This window comes from Gavialis gangeticus, unplaced genomic scaffold, assembly GCF_001723915.1.
Source record: "Gavialis gangeticus isolate Ggan-Ray unplaced genomic scaffold, GavGan_comp1, whole genome shotgun sequence".
NCBI classification, from domain to species: Eukaryota; Metazoa; Chordata; order Crocodylia; family Gavialidae; genus Gavialis; species Gavialis gangeticus.
Window position 1 is genome coordinate 37,888,964 of NW_017729025.1, and position 19,832 is coordinate 37,908,795.

Consider the following 19,832-nt stretch of genomic DNA (forward strand, 5'->3'; position numbering starts at 1 on the left):
CCCTCACACTTCACTAACCCTATATACCCACATCCTACCCCCACTACTTAAACACACACCGTACACCCTGCCACACGCATAGCCACTCCAGTCAGGGGCAGGGAGCAGCTTAGCTTCAGCTCCAGCCTGCCCAGGGTTGAAGCTGAAGCTGAGTTACCACCTGCCCCAGGCCATACTCAAATCCAAGGTGAGGCTTCCCTCCCCACTGCCCCCTCGCCCTGTGCTTCATCTCGGATTTGAGTAAATACAGTAATCCCTCATTCTCTGACCTGGTCTAACTTGTATCTTAACATACACCATTCAAACTGGTACTATACAGGGCCCAGGACATATGACAAGTTGGCCATGAATATGATGAGTATGAGTAGTTAGCCAAAGAACAGATGAGTTTTAAGGAATGCAATGGAACATAGAAAGGTGCTGGGGTACAGAGGGACCAGTGGAGGAACAGATTAACATAGCTTGCTACAACAGTGGCCAAATCTTCCTGAACTTCCATGAGAAGCACCCTCTCACTTAGTTGCTGACAACTTAGAGCCTAGGTACGCCTTCCAGGACAAGTATCCTGAACATTATGTACCCAAGACACAAAGCTCAATGGAGTGCCCACAGCCCACATCCCTCTGACAACAATATGTATAGTGTCCTAGTTTAAAAAAATCTGTCCCTCCTCAGGAAGAGTCAAAAGACTGAAAGAAGGCATAAAATGCAAACTGCAATGCAAAATACAGTAGTGTACTGCAAGAGGAAGGAAACAGAAAAGGCTGGAGGGATTTGAATGTTTTTACCCAGATACAGTTTCATTATTGCAGGCTTTTAAAAGTTTGGAGGTGCCTAAAGATGCAGATATAGGTGCTTTTAAAAATCCAACTAGGTAACTAACTCCCATTGATTTTAATGGAAGTTAATCATCCAGAGGGACTTTTCAACAGCTCTCAATACCCACTGATTTCAGAGGCACCTGTGAAAACTACAATATGGACCTTTAGGAAATCTAGCCCATGGTGTTTACTGGAGTTTTGCACCAGAACTTCATTAGCATTACATTAACTCAATGGGACCGTTGAGAAATAAGACAGAGGGACAAATCTGCTGCTTGGTGTAAGTGTGTACAATACACACAAATCATATTTTGTTTGTTTAAACTACTGATATAAGATCAGTAGTTTTGGGTGTGCAGAAACAGCATTAATATAATTTGTCAGGAGCACAGAATGTTTTTGGCCTATAAATAGTTTGAGGCATACTGTTAAATACGAATCCAAGGCCTTTTTTTCAGTGAATCAAAATAGTAAATCTATTTTTCAGTGAATCAAAATAGTAAATCTTTCATATGAATTACAATAGTCTTCAAATTCAAAGAGTGCAATATTCCAAACCCTAAATAACCCAGGACTTCTTTGCACAAATCCTCAGCTAACAAATCCTTCCTCATCTATCCAAAGGCTGCAGTTTTAGAAGTTATTAGATAGTTGACTTGCACACTAGTACTGCTAGTCATACAAAGATAGGCTCAGCATACGTGTATTTATCCTCCATTTCCCAAACTTGCATCGCTTCTTGAAAATGTTTTGGGATAGCTCCTCAGCTGATGAAGCTGGTGTGTCTGTCTCCTTTGGCTTAATACTGCTACATATCTGGTTCAGCATTAACACAAAAGAATGCAGCTAACACTGCCTTGTTGAAAACTGCTGACAAGAGAGCAAGCTAGCAATAAATATCCAGAAATTTGAGAAAAATAATTTTATTTTCACCTTCCCAGCTTCCAGCCACAATTTTACTGCAAGTAAATATAGACACAAATTTTAATTCTTCACTAAATGTTGTTCCTTGACCCCATTTTTAAACTTCACCAAAGGTGCCACATGTTTTGATTCTGTGAGGGTAGATCTTACCATGCGCCTGCTGATCATTAGAGTCACTGTTATCTATGACACAGTTTGAATGCCAGTGTTTCATGCTCCATCAGGTTTAACAAGCATAAGTGTTGGCTAGTAAAATTGAAAAAAAATCTTTGCAATATACGAAGATGTATTGTAAAGCATACTGCTTTTATGGATTAGTTACATGATGAAAGATTGCTCCCATTAGATGAAATAGTCCAATACTGCATACCCTACCTATGTGCAAATCCTGCTGACATCAGCAGTCATTGAAAGAAGGCTGCTGTGTTAAGCCCTCATAAAATACTTTTAAAGAGCAAAAAGCTTGGATATTGCTCCCTGTTATCATTCCATAGGTCCTTATTGTGCAAAGTTATGTGCCTAATACTAAGCAAGCAGTCTCTACTGAAGTCAGTGTATTCACATTCAAGCTTTGTGGTAGGCCTGTGCATAAGGTGGCAATTCAAGAAAATGCTTAAGTGCATACTTAGCTTTAAGCATGTGCCCATGACCCAGGGACTTCAGTGGGATTTGAACACATGCTTAGAGTAGTGTCCTGAACAAAAACTCTTCCAAGTTAGGGTCAAACTGCCTAGATAAATCAATGACCAATGAAGTTCTGCACACCCTCAGCTCCCAAAAAGTCAGTGGAACTTTGGGGACCCAGAGCCTTAATAAATCAAGCTGTTGGTGAGCAATATTTATATTCAGCGATTCAAATTATGAATGTTTATTGCTTTCTTTAATATTGATATTTTTGTTGCTATAATTAAAGTCCAGTATTCTATCGTACTATAATGAAATAGTCTCAATCCTCTGGTTTTCATGCCCCCTAAAAATAAAAATTTCAGCAGCCATTTGACAATCAAATTCTTTTTTTTACTACCTACTACTACTACTTCCAAGATATGCCTGTTTTCAGAACATTTGTCAAACTACCCCCTGCCCCAAGCCAACACATTAATACAAATCACTGAAACAGAATCATAGCAGAAATTACAGGTTCAGTTTTTCAAGATGCACATAACCGAGTGAGTTCACATAAACACCTGGTCTGCATCCCCAGCCTGGGAAGTACATATGTTGCTACAGGTTTTGGTATGAGAAACAGTATGGTGGTGTAGGAAGTGACAAGGTTTTCTTGGAGTGGGGGAGTGAGAGGAGAGAAAGACGTGGAACAACAATTCTTCGTACTTCTTTCCGAGCTTTCAGGTACGCACCTCAAAACTATTTCGAGGTTCATCAAGTCATCACTATCCCCTATAGGTGTTATTTACAGTAGGCTACAGACAGGTATATGAACCAGCTTGTCCAAGGTTGTCACAGTAAGAGACGGTAACAAAAACCTGCTCTCTGTAATTTCCTCCTACTGTGAACAAATGGCTCCTGCAATCTTTCTCTCTAAAAGGTGGATAATAAGATGCCAATCAGAAAGGGAGCATTAAAAAAAAATGAAGCACTGGAGGAGGTGGGAGAGATTTGTCTCATACAACCCTCCCCTCTCCCGTACACTCTTCAAACAGATTTAAATGTTTAGGAGAATATGACTCTGCAATACAAAATTGATCCAAACTGTGAAATGAAATGATTCTCACGAAACAACAAAGGTCACTCATCCAGTCCTTAATTCTGCCAGTGAGGTTTTTTGGGAGTTTAACTTCAGAGCCATAGTAGTATCTAATATACAAGACAATACTTGCTGCCCTGTTTTACAGAACTCAGTGTAGTTTTGTTTCTAATGAGTTACTCATTAATACGTATATTCACAAAAGATACCTGAATAAATTCAAAATTAAGGGGAACAAAAGAAAAAGAAAAAAAATGAAGTAGTATGTGTTAGTTGCACAATAATTTCAGTAAATAAAATTAGGCAACATGCCCTGAAACTAGAGAAATATTTGACAGACAGTATTAACTTTTGGTCAGTCTGCAAAATGGATTTGAAAGATTTTTATCTGTTAATATGTGGAGTAATGTGTGTGTGTGGGGGAGGGTTTACACTATTTTAATTATGTATTCCCTCTCTCTAGTACTAGTGTGCAAATATCCATACAAAAAAAATCTATATCATTTGAACAAAAACCCAAAGAAAATGAAAAAGATCTGATTTATTTTCTAAGGTAGCAAATCTATGACCAAAAATGCCACACTTCTATTACTGGTTTTTAGTGATACAGCTCCCTGGCATTATAAACAGCATCTGAAGCAACATTCCTACAATTTAAGCCTTCTAAACTGTATGAAAATCTTTGGACTAACAGCAGTCACCTAACAAAAGGTCAAAACTTGCTTTCAGCTACAGAGCCACATGTATCCACATACTCATGATCTCCAGGAAGAATCCAAACATAGTGTAACTCTAGCTAATCTTATAATTGCAAGAGGCTTTATCTGTGGCTGTTAAATAATACGATCTAAGTTGTCTCTCCATGCAACCAAAATAGCAAGCCAGTAAAGGTTTTGCTATACTGCTTACATAACTAATGAAAGAGACCATGTTGTAAAAATTACCTTTTAAAGAAACATTAACTTTGTATTTCAGAGCATATAAATAAGTGTTGTTATGGCTAGAAAAATTAGTTATACCTTCTACATATAAAAAGACTACCTTATACATAACTGAAAATTAAAATGCCTCATTTGTTTTTCCCAGTTTATTTTTAAAAACAGATTTTGTAGAAGGATTTGACTCTTGTGAGGGACTGGGAAGAATTAAGAAGACAGAGGAAAGAGCAGCACAATGAACTGAATGATTTAGGGAGAAGAAAAAATCTACCTTCCATATGTAAATATAGCTATTTTAACAAGCTAATTCATGTTTATTTTAGGCCTAAATGAGAATGTGTGAGATGGCACCCAACTCTCCCGCATCTTGCCTTTTTTTTGTTGGGTGGGACATGGAGCATGATTCACCTAAATCTCACATTATTTCCAAGAAATGAAGGATTTCCCCCAAATAGTATTTATGTAGGTGGCCACAATATACTATTAACAAGCTTTAGTATTACAGAGGTTCTTTTTAGGTTTGAATCCCTTTAAAAGAGAAAAATAATCCACATATACAGCCTCATTTGATTGTGTTTGTAAAGGAGCCTATGGGAGCTGGGTACCAAGTTCCATTCAGTTCCTTTAGGTTTTTGTGGAAAATGCCTTAATCCTCAGAACAGCCCATATGCAAGTCTCTAATCCACTTGCCTAGACAATGACTGTCAGTCACACTCTGGTCCAGTTTCAGGCTCACTTAGCCAAGTTTAGTCTCAAACATGAACAAAAGACAGGGCAGCCAAAATCCCCATACCCTTACCAACCCCACAGTAGGGCCAGCATATCCATTAGTCTCCTTCCACAGCAGGCCAGCTTCCTTTCCTCTAGTTCAGTGGTTTTCAAACTTCCTGAAGTCATGAAACCCTTTCGTATCACTTCTTCTGCCCCAGAGCCCCTACTCCTATCCTAAAGACTGATATGGAGCCAGGCAACTTGGCTGGTGGTGCACTGCCTCCTGGCTCACTCTGCCATTACTCCCTATCTCTTTGTGGAACCCCACATTGGGAGGGCTCCATGCACCATGCATTGAAAATCACTGCTCTAGCCATCCCTGGCCTGCCAACTATTTCCCTTTCCTCTGGAAAGCTCATTTAAGTCTCTGAGCTGGGTCCCACCCTAATCAATGGATCCTTCTCATCTGACTAGCCTTCTTCAAACAATGGCTAGCTGCTCCCTAGTGAGTCTGTGCTCATAAAGGGGCTGGATTCGATGATCCTCTGGGGTCCCTTCCAGCCCAAATGTCTATGAAATCTATGAAAGGGGAAGAAGGTCCTGTTATACGTCTCCTTTGGGAGGTGGAAAAACTGAAGGAGGGTGACTTTCTCAAATGCACATCCAGTAGGCAGTTCTGGAGCCAAAACTGGAACTTAGATGTTCTTGGTTCTCAAGTGTATGTTGAAAGCACTGAACTAAATCCCTCTTTCAGAGTAGTCCAGGAGAGACCAAATCTCCCACATGTCTAGGACGCAGCTGCCCAGTTGTGAAGAAAATTCAGGCACATTAATTGTATGTGTAGATGTGCCCACTGTTGCCTAATATTACTAGAGAACTGCATTTCTATGGAGAAAGAAACCATATTACAAAACTCCAGGTCTCCAACCATAATTAAATGTGCATCTACTTGTCTAAGGAAAATCCTCCATGGAACTGCATAGTTCTAATATTTCACTGTACCCACAAGTCCTGCAACATATGAGACCACACTATCAAAACCAGGAGATCTTCAAGGTGGCTTGAGATGGAGAATTTTAACCATATATGCAGCATTTTTTTCACTAAAAAATGAATAGTCCACCTGCTACCATTCTAATCTTGTTGGCTGTCTTATCACAAAAGAATGACCTTGGCAGCTGAATACATATAGCACTCAACAAGCAAGGGCTGATTGAAAAACTTTAAAAAGTGATAATTTACCCTCAAAAACTGAGAAAGAGGTTGTGCAGTTCACCCTCTGTTTTCTAGCCAGCTCTAGTGCAGTGTCACTGGTTTCACTTGGACATGAACAGCTTCTAAAAGTACTGTGTGTGACTAAGCCTATGGTAGGCAAATTGGATAACAGCACTTGCCCTTTCCAAATCACTTAAAATGTTGCCTCTCTGTCTCAAAATTTATCCCAACCATGCAGTCAGTCCAATAAAAGATATCACCCACAAAGATCCTTGCCTCTTGCATAATTCCTGGACCTACAACACCACTCCACCACTACTTTTCTCTCCGTCTTTCACCTTCCCTCTGCCTTTGGTTTTGAATTGGAGAACAAAGTAGTACCTGGTTTCTGACTTATCTAGATCTGGCATACTGCACATTTTTTCCAAGGCAAACCACAGAGGAAATCCACAAAAACTCCTCTTTATTGTTTTGTAATCAGTGTTCTAAGCAGTCCTTTAACCTGACTGCTTTAACCAAGTTATTTCCTTTAAATTCTACAGGAAAAGCAATAGTGCCTGCAGGTAAATCCCAATAACACATTAGAAAGTGATCTTCACATGGCCCAAGTCTGATTTGCTATTGTTGTGCATCAGGTAAAATTCAGTCCTGTTTTATGACCTGTGTTATTTTGCAAACAGAGAAGGCAGTCTAGTTCCAACCTTTAATTACTTAAGTAATGCTTACTAAACTTAGTTGCCCTGACTATACACAGATTAAAGCAGTTGTGGAGATGATCCCAGATAGTCTTTCCAAATAAGAATTTCTTTATCACATGCTTTTATACTAATCAACCCTGGTTGACCAACTAACTATACTAAACCATCAGGGAATTAAACAGCCTAATCAATCCATGTAACAAATACAGGTCTGAAAGACATGTTAATACAGTGAAGTCTTCTGGTAGGGTACTATCCACTTACGGTCAGTGGAAAGTTCTCATTGACTTCAACTGGCCTTGGTCTCTTATAAGCAAAAAGATTGACTCTCACATGACAACCCATCTGAACTGTTTTCCCTTTGTAGCCTGTGAGCAATAACATAGCTTCTATCTTTTACTCCTAGAATGGCAAGTACACGGACACTTCTGCCATTACTTCTACTAAGTGATATCTTTACCAGCTAGGCACTTCCTAACTCCCCACTGTGAATAAGTACAGAAACAGTCATTCAGGAACTCCTTTTTACTCCTTTCACTTGTGATACGTTTCTCTTCCTCTTCTCAACTGAAGCAGAGAAAGGGGAGGTGATCATCATTTTCTAACATGGCACTTAACTGTCTGGGAAGTAAGAACTACCGTGCTCCCTGAAACTTAACTTAAACCCTGTAAAACTGACTGTAACAGAGTGAAAGTCAAGCGCGCTGAAGTAGTTCGGAACGTAGCGTCATTATATTTGTACTGCTATTTAAGATGGGTGGCCCATTCTGCTAGATTCTTTAAAACATTCAGAAAGATCCTCTTCCTGTTCTGAACAGTTTATGTTCTAATATGAAGTAAGAGGCTAAATTATAGGGATATAAAAAACAAGAGGATAAAAGGAGGGCCTGGAAAGAGGATAAGAATTACAGTAAGATCCCACAGCGCAGTGAACTTGCTATGAGTGTAACTCAGTGGTTTGAAAATAAATATTCTCAGCTCTTCTGATGACCTGCTGTGTAACTTGGGACATGTTACTTCAGTCAGCTTCTTCTTTGGACATCTGTCTTATCCACTTAGGATGTAAGTGTTTAGGAACACAGAGAGAGCAAAAGGTAGGGCAGGGTGGTACCTTAAAGACTAGTCACAGAGACAGGGACAAAAAGTGTCAATGCATTTGTATAGCACCATGTGCGATATTGGTTGCACCTAGGCATTAGCATACTAGAAATAAAAATCAATACATTTTTCTCACTTTTCTTTCCATGTGGACAACACTAGGTGACTGATTCCATGAATCCTTTCCCTTTTTGTGTCTTTGTGACATGGTATTTAGCAGAATTTGCAGATTTGTTGGAATCTGACAGGGCCATGACATAGCACTTCTGTTGCGGCCTATTTCATGAGTGCACTATGGTACCGAGAAGAGATCTGGAGGATGAAAATTAACAGATTTCCATACTAGATCAGGGAAGAAATTATTCCATTGGGAGAGCAAATAGACAGAGTAGAAGAGGTCAAATGGACATCTGAAGATAACATTACTAGCAAGATTTATGACAAAAGCCTACAGCAAGTATGTAGGAAGGGGACAACTTATGGATTGCATTAAAAGATAAAACCAAAATTTATATTTGATGCATTAGATAACAAGGAGCCAGTGAAGTGATTCCAAGATAAGCTGACATAATCACGAAGCTTCTACAATAACAAAAAGTTCACCCTGAACCCTCAATAAAGCCATGACCTAAGGATACACACAAGCTGAGGATCTACTTCTGAAAGTTTATGTGGACAAAAAGCCCTTTCCTAGAGAGTCAATATTTAATGTTAAAAATCATATATTGTATTTTGGTGCATATAACCAACCCTGGAATAAAACACATACCCTATTTTTGGAAGGCCCCAAGAAGGAAAAAACATAGCTGTACCTTGGAGTACAGGGAAAATATCTGAGGTCTGGGGTCTCTGGAACTTGGGACCATGAGCCAGGGCTGGAGGCCAGGGGCCTTGGGGCTGCAGACCACACACCAGGGCTAGGGGCTTGGGAGCTGGGTTTTAGGGGCTGAGAACTGGGGGCTTGGGAGCTGAAGCCACATGCCAAGGCTGAGGAGGAGAGCTGGGGACTGCATGCGGGCCAGGGCCTGTGTGGTGGGGCCTGACCCAGCCACAGCAGGGTTGGGGGTGAGGGGCAGGGCCCAGCCCAATCCAGCTGCGGTGGGGTCCAAGCCAGAACATGGTAGGGCTGAGGGCTATGTGGTGGGCCCTGATTCAGACGCAGCAGCACTGGGGGTCATGTAGCAGTGCCTGGTCTGATCTGGAAATAGCGGAGCTGGGGCCAAGCAGTGGATCCAATCCTTCAAGTTGTCTTTGGAGTCCCTTGCCAGATGTGACCCAGCATATGGTCCCGGGCTTAGCACATCGGTTCATCCCAGTACCTGGCTCCTGAGCTAGTGAGCAGGATATGGCCACAGAGGAAAGATCTGGGTGCCACAACAATTGATGCTGCCACCACTCTGCCTCCTCACCACCAAATGTCTGGACCCAAGTGGAGCCTTTTTCTTGCATATAATGTGGACCCCAATTTTCCTAAGCTGGTTTGGAGGCAAAAGATGTGGGTTACATGTGACAAAATATGGTAATTCAAAGTATGTATTTAGTAACAGAAAATGAAAAAATAATTTATTTTCTCAAATTGGTTTCTTGCGTTTTAGTACTGTATCCATAATGTGGAATCACTGGGGTACATGGGAATATAACAAACTTTAAAAGGGCCATCAGATCCCCAAATGTTTGACAATCATTTAACTAGAGTCCAGCTAATCATGTCTCCCTGTGCTAAGTCACTGGCTTCATGAATGCAGTAAGAAACGTATCATTAGATTTTTTTTAACTTCTACTATCTTTAATGCTGAGATTTACTATCTTCAATACTTCCTGAGGGGGCAGTATTCTTTTAATCGAGTGTTTTTTAATTAAGCCTGGTCCAGTGGTTCTAGCACTGCGCGGGTGCTCAGGAAGTTCTGAGTTTTATCCTTCCTCTTCCTGTGGTAGCTCCAAGTTAGTACTTTTAACAAGACTTCATAAATTGCCTTTGCTCCACATGGGCTCACAAATGAAGGCTTTGAAAATGTCCTGTACTGCTGCACAGTTATGAACCAAGACTAAAAATGCCTTTAGTGCCTCAGTCTTTGAGTATACAACTTCATAAATCTTGAGTTGCCTTTTGATACATGGTGTAGCCATGGTGGTCAAGGAAATATGAGAGACACAAGGATGTTTCTGCGGTGATATCTTTTACAGGAACAACTGCATTGTTGAGAGAGATTTTAAACAAGCATTCAGGCAGAAGATGCCCTTCCTCAGGTCTGAGAAAGGAGGAGACAGCTTGAACTAAGTAACAAAGAATCAATTCTTGATAAATTATTACTTAACACAAGCTGTGTCTGCTTTTTCTCCAGATTTGAGGAAGGGTACCATGCACCAATTGCGCAGTTGGTCCAATTAAAGATATCACCCCCCAAAAAAGATCCTTGCCATTTTAAGTCTTTTCTTCAACAAATTCTAGTTGTCAGTGGAACTTATCCACATACATTTGAAAGCATGATATTTTTCTCTTCTTCTTTTCTTTTCTCAAGTCAGAATTAGCCTTAAAATATGTAGCTTTCCTGCCTCTTTGTACACCTCTCCAGCTTCCACTTCCACAACAAACTCCACAGCTTCTCCTCTATGGCCCTTCTTGATTTAATATCTCTTTATCTATCATATCTATTACCTTCCAGTTGTATTGATCCCCACCTTCATTCTACCAGTGATGTCATCCCCATTTGCTGCATGTCATATACTTCCTTACATGCAAGAAAAAGAATGAAGTACAGTCATGATCTGTAAGGTCACCTCCTTATCTGCCTTCAGATCCCTCCTGAAGGCTGACACATGGTAAAGACAGACTCTGCCATGGTACCAACAAACCACTGCCATATGATAGCAGACAGACAGGTAACTAGCCAAGACTACAAACTGCTGTGCAAAACTCTATTCTCTCTTCCTACTTGCCAGGGGCACCTACATAAATCATTACAGTATCAAAGAATGGATGCAGTGTTTTAAAATCTGTCAAACAATCCAGTGTTTCATAAAGACTTTGTCCTAGGCTGACCTCAGAAGCTTGGATTAACATGCACATGGATTGATTTATGACGCCTTTTCAATCCCAATTTCCAAGAACACTGGAGTGAAATATGATAATAGCTATGCATGACACAAAAAGAGAGATGGCAGTACTTTCCATCTTAACTTCAGTACATGGCTGTGTGTCAGGCTCAATAATAATAATAATGGCAAAGGCAGGAGAAAGGTACAGAAGTAATGAAAATTAAACAGGAATGCTCAAGGACAGGTATGTGAAAATATGGCCTTATCAATGCTAAAATGTACAGACTTTTTATGTGCATTTATTAGTGGAAGTAACATCCAAAAGAAGAGTTTAGTTTAACAGCCAGCCACATGAGGGAAGAAGTGCTTATACAATATGCACACCTAATTCCTGATTAAGGCTGAGCTGAGTCATGGCAATGTAGTAGGCCATTTCTCATTATCTTTCATTCTGAATATCTCAGTTCAAGTCCAGTCCTGTCCCAGCTAAAGCCTGTCACTAGTTTGCTTTGACCTTCAGCCAGAAGTTCATTGCTCTGCCAAGGATTTCCTATGTATCCTTGGGCAAGTTACTTATATAACCTGTCTGTGTCTCAGTTGCTCCACTCACAGGAATGCTGCAAGCATAAAGACAGTACAGCATCCTCAGTTGTTCTGGTGATGGGGCCATATAAGCTCTTAAGATATCTAAATATGATAGTTGGTCATAAGATGAAAACTGTAGATCTGATTCTAGAGTTAAACTTCTGGGGTTTTGATTCAACTCAGAAAAAGGGAAAAGGCATTCAGCTATAGAATTCAGATGTGGTTCTGAACTCCCCCACATTTTAGGGATGTATTGGGATCTGTGGTTTGGTTTCAAGTCCATTTCTAATCTGAACACAGATTTATCTTGTAGGACGGACAGGATACAGAATGTTTATTACTGAGGAAAAATCTAATGTGAATGAATATGAGTTGCATGAAATAATAACAGCATCATGTAATATTTTTATGTTTAAGAATAGATAGAAATCTATTGGATGGTGTTTCTTTTTGGTTCTTCTGCCCCTGTTTACTATACTCTAAGGGCCAGGTTTAGTCAGAAATTTATTTACTCTGTTTTTAACTACTTCCTGCAATCGTGGCACCTAGACCTGGGGAAATGTATAAATTACCCTGGAGTTCATCTTGTGATCTTAGCTCTCATGGGAAAGCTGCTGCCAGGTTAAGCTGAAACACAGATAGATCTGTTTGTTTCATTGCTTTGTAATATTTGGGGTGTCCATTTTAATAAAAAATTAGGAAGTGAATAATTAAGGCAGGACATTAGTTGTTTCTGTAATTTTAGCTCATGTCCAAATAGGGTTTTCAATATAAAATATTTCAGAGAAAGCACACTGAAAAAGACATTTTTACTCATATAACTCGAGTAGCTTTTTCATTCTGCAGCACAGGGCAGGGTGTCACCTTAGAGACTAACAATATACACTTAAAAAGTCTGGGATGAAAAGTCAGAAGTTCAACCTAAATGTAGCAGTAAATTCTGATTGGGAGAATTGGGAGAACCTTGGGAGACAGCAAAGAATAAGTTGCTATTAAATGTTTGTCAGTTGTCTTCACAAAGTCCACGTAAAGTGACTTTAAATCATCACAAATCCATCTTACCTAGGAAACAGAAACCACCTGAATGAGATCACAATCAATAAAGGTTAGCACTCAGAAGCTACAGGGACAAGAGAGAGTCCTGAGATTCATTTTTTTTTACAAAACAAGAAAGTGACAGTTGGCAAGTAAACTAAGTTGTGTTACTGCTGGTTAGTAAATCTTTCTGCAGCTGACAATCTGTATTTTGTTACTCCCTCCCTCTAGGAATTTGTATCTGAAACCAAGAATTTTGTGTATTCCCTTATTTTGATGTTGGTTGAACTGACACTAAAAATATATAGGGCTCTCAAACTACTTGTTGGGTCTTTGGAGGTTGAAGAGATAGTAGTAAAGTAACATTACACCATAATATACATACTGTCAATAAATCAATACTGCTGTTATAGTTGATTATTTTTTATATGTAAAAGAATAGAAATGTTTGAGTAGTTATGACAGACTGGAGAGGAGAATTTGCAAAGAGCATACTACAGTTATTACTGATGTTACTGCAGAGAGACAAGAAGGATTTTTTGGGTAATATTCTTCATTGAACCAGCTACATGATTGGGATAAAGCAGACAAGCTTTCAAATGCAAGGCATTCTTCATCAGGGGTGAGGAGGGAAGCAAGCACAGTGCTTGTTAAGAACAGTAGGTAGAGCTGTGAAATCAGAGGGAAGAGAAATTCCCAGGGGCAGCAGACAAACAATTAGCAGAAGAAAAGAGTTTTGATTACTGAGAGATCAAGGCCTAGCAAAAGGGAATGCACTGGACTTTCTACAAACACACATTAAAGACACATGTCTTCAGGTCCTAAGGAGTCACTATTTCAACTGCCCACAAGAAAGATGAAGAGTGGGAGACAGAAGTATTATCCCTATTTTACAGATGAGGAATTGAGATCATAAAAAAATATCAGTCATATTAAGGTCATACAAAAAATCAGGTGCAGATCCAGTAACTGATATCTGGCCTTCTCCCCCAAGCTCAGCTCAGTGTCCGAAACATGAAAAATGTCCTTTCCCTGTCTGTTGACAAATATTATTTCCACTGATTTTAAAAGAATGATGTTTTTAAGCATATCGCTTACTATGGTTTGTTACACCTCTTAAATTTAAATGCTAAACAAATCTTCCAAAATTCAATCAACATTTGAGCACTCCAGTTGTAAATTGGAAATATAATCTAGACAAGATTATTATACCATTATTTAAAAAAAATACAAAGGCACTAGGGAAAATGAAAGGTATGTTCCACAAACACAGAAGGAATGTTTATCTCAGCTTTAGTGAACAATGCTCTTGATTCAAAGTATGAAAATGGGTCTGAGGATTGCAAAAATAAAATGACTGAAACAATAAAAGAAAAAATGCTTACTAAATGCTGAAAAAAGAATATTTAACTAAGCATAGTGTCTTTTTAAATACAGCATTTAGATGGAAGTGAGTACATCACAAAAAACCTTGCTTTTTCATACAAAAGGGCATTTTCCTATCTTCTTAACAAAATCTACTTTTAGGAATCAATCCTGTTGGCATTAAAGTCAGGATGAACACTGTCACTGATTGCTGTAGCAATAAGATTGAGATATCAATGTGTTAATTGCAGCGCATTACCAAAAATATCTAAATTTCTGCAGTTTCTCTACAAAGTCTCAGGCTTGAATAATTTAAATGTACATAGGCTTAATGACTAGGGCTCCATTCTGATCTCAGTTAAATCACTGTATACACCATTTAAATCAACAGTTACTTGGGATTTATGCAGGTAGGCCAGATTCTTATCTCAGATATTTCTACACACTGGGATGCTGAAAGGCACAGATGTTGTTAGCAAATAATCTGTATCTCACTGCATGTGGGCTGATGAGTATTGTGACTTCTTTTCCTTCGTTGATGGCAAGGAAGGTACCACAATATGTATTTTAATTTTAAGAGAAGGTGCATATCAGAATCTAAGATTGAGCCCTATCGTGCTCCCCATCTATAGCCCCTTTTTGCCATCGCTATCAGTGGGACAGAGACACTTTGAACCAGGTGAAAAAAGACACAATTCAAGAAACATATGGTGCAGTGCTCTCTGGACAGAATATCACAAATTCTTCAATTTCAAAGCTATCCACCAGCTTATTTTAGAAGAGTGACAGTAATGTAGTTTAATATATTTCTCATCTCTGGTAATTATTTTAATATTCTCCCCCTCCAATGCAATTATTAGTGGAGATGTTTACAATAACATAAAACTGTCCAAATCAAGTGCTTTAATATCCTAATATAACTCAATTGAGTCATATGACTAGAATGTTTCTAAGTGGAAGAAACACAGCACCATCCAGTCACTCCACACTGCAATTGCACTTAAAATGTTACTCATAGATCTGGAGAAAACAGAGATTGTGGGAACATTTTGAAGCAGGAGGGAAGCAATCAGAGCACAGAACCTGTAAGTCAGTCATGATGGGCAGATGGCATTTTGAGAGCTAGTGAGACTGTTGGCAGATGGCACTGACTGTTTGGAGCAGGCAAAAAAATGGTTACAAACTGATTAGAACTGTTAAGATACAAAGGACAACCAGTCCCTTCTGATGCCTTTGCTTTAGCATGGAGTTAGAGCACTCCCTTCCCTGGAAAGCCACTAAAGTGCCTTTTCAGAGATGGAAGAAAACTGAGCACGGTTTCCCTCATTATGGTGGTTCCCCAAAGTTGTTCAAGGGGTAGATAAGTGGGCTTACACCACACAAAATAAGCAGTCAGTTCAGTCTCCAGAATCTGTGGGTCTTGGAGGATTTTCAGAGGCTCAGAGCCATTTGCTTAGAAGCACTAGACCCTTGTGTAGCTCTGTTACCCTCTCCACCCCCAATTTCTTCGCTGCTTGGCAGCATTGCTGCATAGCGTCTCTCCAGCGATGCCCCAGGAACTTCTAGTAGAGAGGGAGTTTCACGTCACAAGGCAGGCTTTGGAGGGAGCTTGATATGGCCACAGGCTATATATTAATGACTAAGTATTTGATGTTGGGCCACAGTATGAGTTGCTATGGGAATAACTGGTCTTCCACCTGATTACATCCTACCCACTTGCAAGTCCCCTGCTGCCTATGTGTGTGTATATATAGGTGATATATTAACCTCTCCCTCTAGAGCATGTCTTACTAAAAGGGATTCGCAGCACCCCCTCAGATGTTGGTGAATGTCACAACATTCATCTCGAAAGTTCACCTGGCCTCTAAGTGTTAAGATAAATCTTTCCCTTTCCAGGTCTCCAGTATTAGCAAATAAATGTCTCTTCATTTTCTTCCCCATCCTTCAGAGCCTCAGGGTTCTTTTCTTAAACAGTACTGCCAGGACTTCAAAGTGTTTTCTGTTCTGATATAGAAATGTCCCAGCAGCATTAATAATGTTTTCAAGATAACACAATACAAAAAAACCTGCTTTGGTAAAAAAACACATTCAGATAGTAAAGGCTTCTCTGTTTTTTAGTGGCATGGCTTACAGAATCTTTCCCCAAGATATATTAGCCAGGATAAGACTTTGTCACAACTGTCATGAACTGCTGGCTTTATACATATCTATAGCTGTAACTTTGGACAATTTAGGACAATTGTTTTTGCACGTGACTGACTGTGTGAATTTGGTGAGAAGGTAAATAAATGACATAACTTTTCTTAGATCCTTGAGAGATGTGAAGTGAAGCTCTGGACTATGTGGGAAACTAGTAAAACAGAAGCTCAGCAACAACCTTGTAGTGACATGATGAGTGGCAAGTGGATGACTCCTGGCAAGAATTTGCATTCCCCAAGGGGTCCTAAACATGCTGTCTCCCCAAGCACACATGCAAAAACACATCTACATAAACAAAGTTTTATATAAGGTATCTTTATATTTGAATGTACAAATACCAACACCTGTGGGACTCATGAGTAGCCTAAGATAGATGTGGAATAATCACTTTCCATGCTATACCTATGTACAGCCCTCTTATATGTTATCATAGCCTGTGCTCTAAAAAGTGAAAAAAAAATTGACGTTGTTTTGGGTATAACAGTGCCTAGGCACTCATTTGTTTTTAAAGAAAATCTTAAAATGGAAAAGATGGTTTTGTGGTTTAGGTACAAGATGAAGATTTGGGAAATATGATTACTATTCTCAGTTTTTGTCAAGAAAAAATTCTGTGTAATTTTGGCCAAGCTCCTTAACTTTTCTGTAACTCAGTTTCCCCATCTGTATTCTGAGGATGTTACTTATATATCTCATAGAGATATGAGATACTCACATGTTACTCACTCTCTCATTTTTATATATTAGTTGTCTCTGTAGCTTCCACTTATTAAACTGCAGCCTTCACTTTCCAGGCCTCAGACAGACAAGAGTAGCAGGAACAGAAAATCTTACTCGGGGGGGGAGGGGGGTGGCATTTTTACTATCTGCAAACTTTTGTCTTCTATCTAATCACTCTTGGAATGTCTATCTTCTCTTCAACCTAAGGAAGACACAGAGAGATAAGCTTCACACAACCTGTGGCACGACAGGAAGTGGCTAAAATACTGCTGCCACACTCCTGTGACATTACTTGATAAGTGAATCTAAATAATAACTGCAGGCAACACTTAAGAAAAAATCTGAAATGAGCAATGCTTGTCAAGCTCACAAATTTAATATGAGACTCAAGTTACTTGGTATTTTTCTTAAAGACCCAGATCCTGGAGACATTTAATAATTTTCTATTTTGGATAACAGGGCAAGAATTTGGGCACTCTAATAAGGCTCAAAATCCAAAAGAAAAATAACAAAATTATACTTTTACATCTCATGAGTTTTAAGACAATCTCATATTTTGGGAGGTTGCGCAAGATTTCTTAACAGTACTGTCAATCTTGCTCGAGTGATTTTATCTTCATTATATGTTGCATATGGAAAATTATATTCTTCCCCACTACATTTTTACAACATATATACAGGGTGACCATATTACTTTTAAGGATATCTAGGACACGCTCCCCTCCCTCCCCTACTCAGCTGCAGGCAGCAGTGCTCTACCACAGTGCCTGCTTGCCCACCTGCCTGGCATACCATGCTATTCCACCCTGCTGGACTACACCCCGTGACCCTGCAATTCTGGGACTTCTGTATTAATTTTCACCAACCAACTAGGACTAGCCTACAAAATCCAGGACTTTCCTGGCCCAGCCGGGACACATGGTCAACGTACATATATATAACAGCCAGTGTAATGAAGTGAATGACCATTTCAGCCTAGATCGTCTCAAGTTATGTTTATTTGTCTCTTTCCTTATAGCAACACCTTTTATAGAATAGTCAACATTATCATAATTGTTCACTTAAGTGCACACAACAGCAAACATGCTTCACAGATTTCTTTCCATATACCCAAAGCCTATAAAGAAACTTTGGGGATACCAAAACTAAAGACTTGTGCTTTGCTGATGCTAGCTGAACTCTTTTCACTTGTCCCTTAGAACTGCACACATGCAATGATGATGCTGTCACTATGTAAAGTACATTAAAGCTAAAACAGACTTGTACATGTAGAAGGCAGTTGCACAACTCTGAACTCTAGTAAATCAGAGCTGTCAGTACCATAATGCAGAATAGGTGCTGTCTGTTTTTGTTAGAAGGTGCAGCCACCATCCTAACAGATGATCAAGGAGTGGTGTTAGTTTTAGACAAAATTTCTGATTTAAGATTAGTTTGGCTAGTGCTATATGGGAAGATGTCCCAGCTTCCATGCACTATGAACAGAGAGAGGCAAAGGAAGATTGGGCCACAGAAAAACATGGAGGGTGAAAGCACTAAGGACTGAAATTCACATCAGACTGTACTCCTCTGTTACAGCCCTCAGTAAATCATTGTTCCAGGGCCAGGACTGAAATGGTGAGATACAATGAATGTCAAGATGGCTGAATTCCCTGCTGGCTACCTCATCTCTTCTCTCCCCAAAATGCCAATTCTGATACATTCCAACCCTGAGAAGCTGAACATGCTTCTTTTAACTTTGCTTGGTGCATCTTTGAACTCACAGCAATTGATACAATAAGTTACCTTAATAAACCATTACATTAAGTAGCGATTTCAGTGTTGTAACCTTTTCTACTTATGGTTCCAAAAAAAGTGCACAACCTGCTAACAGGCAGCAGCAACTGGACAGAAATGACAAGAAGGAAAGGTACTTGGAAATCCAACTTCTAGGATGAGCCTCATGAGAACTTAGACACAACGTTATGACTGAACATTACCTTTGCTAAAGCCCTTGAGTTGCTTAGCAGTATCACCAAGTATTTTGCTCATAAACCTTTTCTCTATATGGCACAGCCTTGCCTTTTCATAAGTTTGACATTTTTATGTTCACAATGACACATCACTGCAGCTTTCGTTATGACTGCACAATGCAGTAGATCTCAACAGCCTATGAGATACCATAAAGCTTTCATTCCTTACCTGGGTCTGTACAGTTCTTTTCTTCATGTGTCCCATTTTGTGATACCATTAGTCTTCTATTCCTCCATATTTCTGACAAAATATGTTTGTCTGCAGTAGCTGATTCTTGTCCTATATTAAATTTAAAAAATGTTCTTTTAATGCTCAGCGATGCTACCTGTATCTTCCCAGCTGGAATGTACCTACCTTCTGGACAAGAGTTCTGAGAGGCTATAAGTATGTCTACAGCAAAATGAGGTTGTGACTGTAGCACATGCCAATGTAGCAGTGCATGGGAGCTAGCACAGGTAATATTAATAGTCAAGATGCAGTAACATGGGCTTTAGCACATGCTAACAACCAGAGTACATACCCAGGGTCCTCTGAGGATTTGTATTCCAGCTGCTGGCACATGCTAAAAATTGCACTATTGCACATTCGCTGCTATTGTTATCCATGCCAGTTAGATTAATCTTGCACAGGTATGTTAACATGTGCTACAATCACGTGTTTGCTTTGCTGTGTAGACACTTTCTAAGTCTGGCATTGAAATCTTTGAATATACACAAATATATGTGTGTGTGTACGCATGCACACACATACTATAAGTTGTCCAGGAGCATAAGAA

General features: G+C 39.5%; 1 protein-coding gene across 2 annotated transcripts in view; it reads right to left on the reverse strand.

Annotated features, from left to right (window-relative positions):
* Positions 1-19,332, reverse strand: part of SLC24A4 (solute carrier family 24 member 4) — a 231,040-nt gene extending 211,708 nt beyond the window's left edge. For both annotated transcript variants that reach the window (XM_019518645.1, XM_019518644.1), the window contains exon 1: positions 19,226-19,332. In XM_019518645.1, the coding sequence (XP_019374190.1) occupies positions 19,226-19,274 (49 nt within the window). In that variant the 5' untranslated portion in view covers positions 19,275-19,332. The remainder of the gene's footprint in view (positions 1-19,225) is intronic.
* Positions 19,333-19,832: the final 500 nt, after the last annotated feature.